Source organism: Lactuca virosa, chromosome 2, assembly GCF_052849685.1.
Source record: "Lactuca virosa cultivar CGN04683 chromosome 2, Lactuca_virosa_CGN04683_v6, whole genome shotgun sequence".
Taxonomy (NCBI): domain Eukaryota; kingdom Viridiplantae; phylum Streptophyta; class Magnoliopsida; order Asterales; family Asteraceae; genus Lactuca; species Lactuca virosa.
Window position 1 is genome coordinate 74,037,382 of NC_136427.1, and position 9,514 is coordinate 74,046,895.

The window sequence follows — 9,514 nt, forward strand, 5'->3', positions numbered from 1 at the left end:
GTGTGTGGGATATGCTCTGGGGAACTCACTAAGCATTAGCTTACAGTTTGTGGATTAGTTTCAGGTACATCTGAGCCCAAGGGCAAAGACAAGGCTTGATGGCGCGGTGTGGACTCTCTCTCAGACGTTATTATGGGACACTCTGATGTTTTGAAATGAAATTGTTGTTGTTACGAATTTGAAAACAATTGTATTTAGGATTTCATGATTTGTGGAAAGTATTTTGCTTAATTAAAAATGAAAATTTTCTTTTGAAAATTTGGGTCGTTACAAACAAATTCAGCGACAACAAATAGTAATTTATGTTTTAATTGTGTCTTTTTTGTATGTTTTATTTTTATTTATGTAATTTTCGGGTTTTTTGAATTTGAATTTTAAGGTTATGTGTTAATACATTAAAGGGAAATCTTCATAAAAGTCTCTATATTTTATCCTAGTTTACGAAAAAGTCTCAAACTAAAATTTGTTTACGAAAAAGCCTAAATTACTGGTAAAAATGACGATTTGACCTATTTTTCCCGGTTTACCGATTTCATTACTGTTCTGGTTCCATTAAAGTCCTATTATTTTACCATAATTTACAAATAAGTCTCAAACTAAATTTAGGTGATGATTTAGTCATTTCTCTATCTAACATATATTTTACATGTTTCATTGCTGACATGGACGCCTAGTCATTAAATGAGTTGATAAGATGGGTTATATAATTCTATGTTTACAGTAAAACTTGATATCCATCTCATCGGCTCATTTATGACTACGTATCCGGGTCAATAATGAAATTGATAAAATGTGTGCTTTTAGGAAAAAAGTGTGAAAAATGAGCCGATGAGTTGGATATGTTTGGTTACATAAGATTAGATAGGCAATTTGAAATTTCTTATAAACTTCAAAAATGACAAATTTGTTGCTAGTTTATGTAATTATTAGTCTTCATTGGACTTAAATGGAACCGGTTAGTAATGAAACCGGTAAACCGGAAAAAAGTAGTCAAATCGTCATTTTTACCGATAATTCATGTTTTTTCATAAACAAAATTTAGTTTAAATTTTTTCGTAAATTAAAGTAAAGTATTATGACTTTTTCTGGAGATTATTAAATATTTTTTAGTTAATTAAAATTTTAAAAAGTAAAATATTTTTATGATGTAGTGTGGTTAGTATACTAAGTATCATGTGTTGTTGATGTGATGACGATGTGACACTGATGTGGCCAAACTTTTTATGTGACGATGTATTATGGTGGGTATACCGTGACCTAAAAAGTAAAGCTAAAGCCAAAACAAATTTCTTAGTTAATCTTGATTTTTTGGTTGTTTTCTCCTGATTATCCCTTAATAAACACAAATACACATCAATATAGCACAACAAATTGATACATCACAAGAGCTTTTTTTAATTATTATCAAACAGAGCTGTTTTGTGAATCTTCTGGACTGAATTTATTGATTTGTTGATTGGAGGTTTGAAGGTGCAATTAAGTAATGATTTAATGGATTGAATTTATTGATTTGTTGATTGGAGGTTTGAAGGTGCAATTAAATAATGATTTAAGGGCTTCTAGCCCAGCGGTATCCGGTGTTGTCCTCCCTCATTGAGGTTGAGGGTTCAAGTCCCGTCGTGGACATATGTGGATTTAAAGTGTAGTTTAGGAGTAGGTTAGATTTGCCGTTTAAAAAAAAATTAAATATGATTTAATGGACTGAATTTATTGATTTGTTGATTGGAGGTTTGAAGGTGCAATTAAGTAATGATTTAATTGACATGCTAGAAGGGAGTTCTCAATCAAGTTTCCAGCTACAAGTGAAGAACGTGGCTGTTTTTTGGGTGCGGTTCTTAAAAGTTTTTGTGAAAATTTTCAATTTCGAATCTATTTAACAAGTACAATCAAAATTGTTTTGTATGTGGTTAATTGCTTTTGTTTCATTGATTTATATTGAAATGGGCTCCATCCACAATGAAATCTTTGTTTGAAGCGGACTTCGATATATTTTGGATATGATTTGGGCTTATTGGCTATCCAAGTTTTTATGTTCAATTGCGGTTTCAATACCAATTTGTTTGATTGTGAAAGATAATTGGAAGAAAATAAGAACTCTTTTTACGTTGGATTCTAAAAAAAGTCAAAAAATCAATTTTGACTTTAGTTTATGTAAGTGAGATTATTTCCTATGAATAGAATACTTTGCATCCATCAATATATGAAAGATACAAATACAATAAAGGGCTACATAGAAAATGGACTATCTATACAATGGGCCACTCTAATAATACACAAATACAATGATATTCTTGTTTTTCTTTTTCATGTTTTTGATAATACAGATCTTTTGCAAAGTTTTTATTTTAGTTATTGTATTTGAAGCTTATTAATGGCAAAATGAGGTTTTATATAAGTATTGTGAATCAAGATTTTACGTGTCAAACACATTTCAGTTCAATTGTGTTTACTTACTGCTCTTATAATGTGTTACTATGTGTAAATAGGCTAACGTACTAGAGACATAACAAGAGGAAGTAAATACAATTCTTTGGAAATTAAACGTATTGATAAAATATTGATTCTTATTAAAATTAATATATTGATAGAAGTATGATATGGTTTTTTTCTGAACATATATAATATATGTTTGACAAAACTAATTCGTAGTTGTTAGATGGTAGCTGGTAACATAAAGCTTTTAAAACATGTAATATTATATATAAGGACATATTTGTGAATATAAAATCAAAACATAAGTTAAAAAAAATGTAATTAAGTCAATTTGCAAAAAATAAGTGACTTTTTTTGTGAAACATTATTTTAAATAACTTTTGGATTTAAAGTTTTTTTATTTAAGCTAAAAGCAAGAAACCTCTAGTGTGGAATGAAGATTTTTATTTTTTGAGTTTTTTCTTAAATGCAAAAAATTAGAATCTCTTAAAAGCTAAATACCGAATAAGCACTCATATGAGTACGATACTATTTTGAATAAACTTATCTATAGACATTCCATATTATTCTTTGTGAATGTAAAATTTGATAATGCTTTTTGTAAATTTATTTATTAATAAAAGTATGATATGAATATTCCTATAAATGTATTGTTAAGTTATCATATTACTTCTACTAACATCATTTTTATAGAAATTTCATGAGTTAGATGAAGTAATTGCTTCTAGAAGCATGTTTTCCTTCGAAGTAATTACACAAACATGAGTTAGATGAAGTAAGTGTTTTTAGAAGCATCTTTTAAGCGTGTTTTCCTTCTAGAAATTTCATGAGTTAGATGAAGTAATTACACAAACATGAGTTAGATGAAGTAAGTGTATTTAGAAGCATGTTTTAAGCGTGTTTTCCAAAAAAGTAAACATTGTAAGGCCATCAGTTATACTCTCCACGACAACCGTTGTGGAGAGATTCCAGATCAGCCACCAAAAGCCACGAACCCACTTCGGAGTGGGTACAACGACCGGAAGAGAAGAACGAAGAGAGAGAGAAGACAGAAGCCTGAGAGTGAAGAAGAAATCCATTGGTTGTCCGCCTCCGTGCTCGCCACCACAAATCACGACGAACACGAGCCACCACGGACCGACGGGATAGTATGCACGGTCGTGGTCCGTGGCCACGTCAACAACGAGCACGTTCGTTGCAGGTATACGGGAAGGCCTAATAGAAGTTGTGAAAGTTTTTATGTCAAAAACGTTTAGAAGCCATTAAAAAGTGTAAAAAATTTAATTTCAGTCTACGACTTAGCTTATAAATAAAAAGCTATAACATAATCTTACGATCAAAATGATAGAAATAAATCATAATATCTATATAACAAACTACAAAGATACTAATGGTCTAATGCCTAACTTTTTTTTTATTGATTCACATCTTTTAACACTAAACCACTCATACATGATATCCAAAAAGATATAGTTACACAATATGTAAAATTAACCCACCAAGCAAATAAATATCAAAATAAAATACAACACAACATCCGAAAGTCGCTCATCCACCCTAACGTCCGTAAAAACCAAAACCTCAACTTTTAAGCGACCAACATAAAAAGGGAAAATGAAGAATATCAGCTGATGGGAAGGACAACTTTCCCATTGATAGATATCAGCTGATGGTAAGGACAACTTTCCCATCAGCTGATGGGAAACAAAACTTTTTCCTCTCAAAGCTAGGATGTGAAACTAATCTTTTACATTTACAAGGGTTTTGAGGATGGTGTCGGTCATCCCATCAGCCAGAGAAAATAAGTGGCCCGCACGTGTGACTTCATGGTAATTGATCCACGGGAGTTGTTTGGCGATATAACGTTGAGATTTTACAGGGACAAAACGGTCATCATCACCCATCCATAAATGAACGGATCCTTCGTTATTTGGGAATGGATTCTCGAGTTCCATTGGATCAAATTCCCATTTCCCAAATCCAATCATTAAATCACGATGAAGAGACTCGTATTCTCCTTGTTGTCTAGGCAATGTCTTTAACACACACAAAAAAAAGATTAGTAAACTTAATAAAACATGGGTCATGTATGTATATGAGTGTTTTTTTTTTACTTTATCACATATTGTTAGTATATGATACGTATATTTTCTAAATATGAAGGTTGAATGCATGTAATAGCAATGTATTTTTACTGATACATTTATTATAGCTTCTTACTTTTATTTTTCCTATTATTAGGGTCTTTTTTCACTTTATTAATCTAGTTGAATATTATTTTATGTTTTTTATTAGTAAATCATGCATCTTTTGATTTTCTGTTTGTTGTCGACACATGGGATTGCATGTAGAGTAGGCTCCACATTGTTCTTTACCTAAAAAGTTACCATCTCCTTAGTTTCTCTTATTTATAACAGGCGTGATTTATAAAAAGGATAGATGATTAAAGATTTACAAAGTGATGTAGAAAGCAAGCACCTTTTCTTGTTCAGTGGGAGGAGTAAACTTTGATAGAACTTCCATGTCAGGAGGAGAGAACATATCAAGGGATTGAGAAGCAACAGAAGAACTAGGAAACCATTTTTGAGTGTTCCACCAGTATGTTAGCCATGGGAGATGATGAGCAACACGTAGAGACCATTGATCAGGCTTAAACATTTCATAATATACTTCATTTGATAAGTTTGAAGGGAATGAAGGCCACCAGTGATTGACTACTGGTGAAATAAGAGTTGCTCCCGCTAACCTATTTAAACCACATGTACAAAATTAACAAAATTGGAATCACATTGTGTTTGTTACACATTACACGCAACTGGACAAACTTTCTAGGGCTATTTTCGATGACGAGGATGAGAAGGGCATTTACGACTTTTGCACTGGCGAGAGATCAAGAGCGAGTCCCTGTCCCATCTTGTTCCACCTTTTTTCGGCGGGACAAAAAAAAATGCAAAATTTGTCCCACTGACATCAGTCTCAGTCCCGGTCCAATGCATGCCAAAAGCAGTATAACATGTTATGTTCTGCAAAACAAATGGCCCCTTCGGGCCGTTTGTTTCCCAAGACATGACAAAACAGCCTTGTACTGCGTCTGGCGTGCATTGGACTGGGACTGAGACTGATGTCAGTTGGACAAATTTTGCATTTTTTTTGTCCCGCCGAAAAAAGGTGGAACAAGACGGGACAGGGACTCGCTCTCGATCTCTCGCAAGTGCAAAAGTCGTAAATGTCCTTCTCATCCTCTTCATCGAAAATAGCCCTAGAAAGTCTGTCCAGTCACGTCAAGCAGTATTTAAAAAATGCTTTGCACCTGTGAGGGATGTACTTGAGACAAGGCCAAACCAAATTTCCACCCATAGACAATCCAGCAATATAAAATTTGGATCCAAGTTGTAGTTGATCAGCAAGCTCCTCTATATCCAAAGCTAAACTTTTTAAAGTTCTCTCAGGGTGTGGATCACTCTCTCCATAACCAGGTCGATCAAACGAAACAGTGTACACCCCTAACTCTTCAATTAAAGCCTGTAAAAAATCAACCAAATCCTAAAAAAACACAACAAAACACCAAAAAAAAAAACAAGAAAAATATGAAAAGATTTATACCGGAGAGGCTCTAGTGAAAAGATTATGAAGTTTGCAACCATCAAAACCATGGATGACTATTATTTTATACTTTGCTGTTTCTTTTGGGACACCATGTTCCATATATGACAAATGCCTTCCATCACGAAGCTTTATTCTTGGTGATGTAATTGGAGGACCATTTGGAGATCCACATATTTTTGGAGGTGGTGGACGGAATGCTTTGAAAGCCCATGCCAAGAATCCCATAAAGAAGATAAGCAGTAATTTCTTGAAAATCCCTAATTTTCCATGAAACAAAATCAACCAAATCAGGAAGCTTTAAATCAGTTGAGTATTTTTCATATCTATTATGGATCTTGGGTCAAAGATGACACCATTGAAGAAATAAGTCGAACAATGCATTTCGCCTTGGATTTATGTGATATTATTTATTAATCAATCAGAAACATGGACATAGATATAATCTTGTAGGGTCAATAAGTCATTGAATGCAAGATCCTTGGGACCAAACTGTTTGAGCGGGTCAAATTTGACCATAATCGGACCCCTTTTGACCGATATCCAAGGTTCTTCTTCAAATAGTTAAATCAAATTCTGAAGCAATGTTATAATCTCATCAATGGTGATTCGTTAACAGAAAAATAGATTCGTTTTGTATCTTATTGCAATAAGTTATATAACTTGTATAATAACAGAAGATGTTTATGATAATATATGTTTATATTAATCATGAAAAATTTTAGTTCGTCCTGGAACCAGGTTTATTCATGAGATTTGCACAATTTGTTGGGTCAACGACACGATCCTAATCGCGAATCTTAAGATTATGAAAAATTATATGTTTGAGGACTCTAATTCCATCTTTAACAACCGGAATTCGAGAAGAATCAGTTTGAACTCAAACAAAAAACTGGGATTCACGTCACCAATTGAAATCAGGGGGAAAATTTTCTTTTGTAAAAACAGTTCTGGTGACTAGAAATTACTCCGAAACTGAAAAACAAGGCATCAACAATTCACGTCTGATGGTTTTTTAAATTAATAAAAAAGAAAAGAAAAAAAAAGAGACAGATCGAAAGAACAGTATAAAAGGAGAAGAAAACGGTTTACATACCTTTAGGAAGAACAGATGAAGAAGTGGGTTTGGATTTCCTGGTGTGTGACCTAGCTGATGCAGCTGAGATCTTCCTTGTGACACCAGCTGCCATTGTTTATATGCGGGGAAGAAGGAAGGTCAAATCTATTATTACTCAATCGACCGACCTGCGTTTTTTATGCTGGCTTAGTGGCTTCACTGCATTTGATGACTTGAGTCCTAGTGTCCAAGTCGGAAGTGTAATACAAATATGCTCCCTAGGCTTATCTTTAACATACAACTATAGTCCATAGACTTTGTTTTAATAAAAAAGGATAATGACATAAAAGCCCTTAAGTTTTTTGAAAAAAATATGGGTTTTACCCTTAAACTTGTTTTAGATCCAGTAAAACCTGATGTTTTGTTTAATTTGTTCTAGCCGGTTTTCTGGTCACATACCGAGTTACCTGATGCCAATCAGCCCTTAAGTTTTCAAAAATATTCGGATTTACTCTTAAATTTTCAAAAATATTCGGATTTACTATTATTATTATTATTATTATTATTATTATTGTTATTATTATATGTTTAATACCTTTTTAAATGTATAAAAATGTTTTATACATACATTTTTAAATATATTTTAAATGTATAAAAATATTTTTATACATTTAAAAACATATTTAAAAATATATGTACTTTTATTTAGTATTTAAAAATATATTTACTTCTAGTTACTATTTATATACATTTGAAAGTCAATGCACGCCTTTAAAAACGTAATTATATATTAAAAATATATTTATTTGTATTTAGTAAGTGTGTATATATATATATATATATATATATATATATATATATATATATATATATATATATATATTTCGTATAAAAACATATTGTATACATATAAATATAAAAAAATCAATTAATTATAAGGTTTATATTGTATAAAAGATATAATTATATGTATTTGTACATATTTATAACATCCAATTTCACGATGTTTCTTATTTCCATATTGTAGACCGTAATTCGATCATGTAAAGGCCTTGAGTTTCAAGGAAATAGAGTTTAGATCATATCGGATGTTGATAGTGTTGATTAAGTGATTAAAGCCCTCGAATTGTTCTTTGAAGCAAAAGTGTAAAATAGGAAAAGTAATGTTTCGAGCTCCTTGCATGGATTATGATTTTATTTCAACAAGTATAAATTCAAAAGTAATTAGATAAGATTGTGGGGCTTTTCAATACATTCGCGTGCATATAAAGATCGCCGAAAACGGGGTTGAAACGAAGAAGTTATGATTGTTTGAAGCTGAAGTGGAATTGGATGAAAACTCATCATCACGAGGTGCAAGCATGTTGTCATGAGGTGAGAGCCGTCACAAGGTGACAATCATTTTGTCACGACGTGAGAGTCGTCACGAGGTGACAAGCAGGTTCTCACAAGGTGACCGTTGTACAACCTAAACCTATGAATTTTAGGGTTTTCAACGTATTTAAAGGTAAAGATTGATGTTTTAGGGTATTTTCTTACCCTCCATCACATATAGAACTCCTTAGGAGCAACCCTAGCCTCCATCTTTCAAGATTTGATCTCATCCCCTCTCCTCTCACCTCTTTTGGATGTTTTTGGTGGTATTTTGATGAAGCTTGAAGATCAAGAATGTTCTTTTGGTTGCAAGGAATGTTGTTTCAAGTTTAGATCCATCAAAGTCACCCCATTTTTGGACTATTATGAGTATAAAGTTCATATCTTTCTCCTTAGTTGTTTAGATTTCTTCATTTGTGGTTTGTGGCACTTTTGGTCCATTTTATGGGTGATCTTGGAGTTGAGTGAACTCCAACACCTTTTGATCAGTTCGGAATGCTTCTTGGACCTTGTGGACTAGGAAAGCTATGATCTTTTTCCTTCCCTTTCAGGCATGCAAGTTATCTTGGTTATTTAGGTCATTTTGTTGTAATAAAGTTTAGATCTTGAAAGTTTGAGACATTATTATGAATAAAGTTGGAAACTTTATCCATCTAAACATCATGTTGATTCAAATATGAAGGTTGGAGACTTAGACGTAATGGATTAGTTGATAAAGATGCATTCTTGGTCACTTTGAGACTTAAAGACTAAATCTTGGTTGTTTAGACCATCCTAATGGATAAAGTTGGAAACTTTATCCATTATGAAGCTATTAGGAACCGGTATGAGTTTTGGGTCCTTGAGGATTAAGCTCTTAATGAAGAAAATGTTGGATTAGGTGTCTAAGCCATTAACTATAATTGGTATAAACTTGAATTGATAGCAGCATAGTCCTTTTGGATTGCCCTCAAACCTAGCAATTGGACAGGATGACTTTTTGGAAAGAGAGAGGTTGCTTTATTATTTGATTAGTAAATTGAAATAAATAGTTTATTAATATATTGT

The 9,514-nt window shown here is 32.5% G+C and overlaps 1 protein-coding gene across 1 annotated transcript; it reads right to left on the reverse strand.

The window, feature by feature from the left end:
- Positions 1–4,054: 4,054 nt before the first annotated feature.
- Positions 4,055–7,338, reverse strand: LOC145159182 (uncharacterized). Its single transcript, XM_079078117.1, has 5 exons — positions 7,133–7,338; positions 6,037–6,296; positions 5,744–5,955; positions 4,912–5,179; positions 4,055–4,469 (listed from the first exon to the last, which is right to left on the reverse strand). Exons 1-5 carry the CDS (start codon positions 7,224–7,226, stop codon positions 4,173–4,175), a joined length of 1,131 nt encoding a protein of 376 aa, XP_078934243.1. The 5' UTR covers positions 7,227–7,338; the 3' UTR covers positions 4,055–4,172.
- Positions 7,339–9,514: the final 2,176 nt, after the last annotated feature.

Excerpts from the sequence above, each read along its gene's own strand:
- LOC145159182 (XM_079078117.1), bottom strand. The coding sequence starts at position 7,226 with ATGGCAGCTGGTGTCACAAGGAAGATCTCAGCTGCATCAGCTAGGTCA. Across the intron at positions 6,297-7,132 it reads TTCATCTGTTCTTCCTAAAG|GGATTTTCAAGAAATTACTG; the intron begins GTATGTAAACCG and ends ATGGAAAATTAG. Across the intron at positions 4,470-4,911 it reads CTCCCACTGAACAAGAAAAG|ACATTGCCTAGACAACAAGG; the intron begins GTGCTTGCTTTC and ends TGTGTGTTAAAG.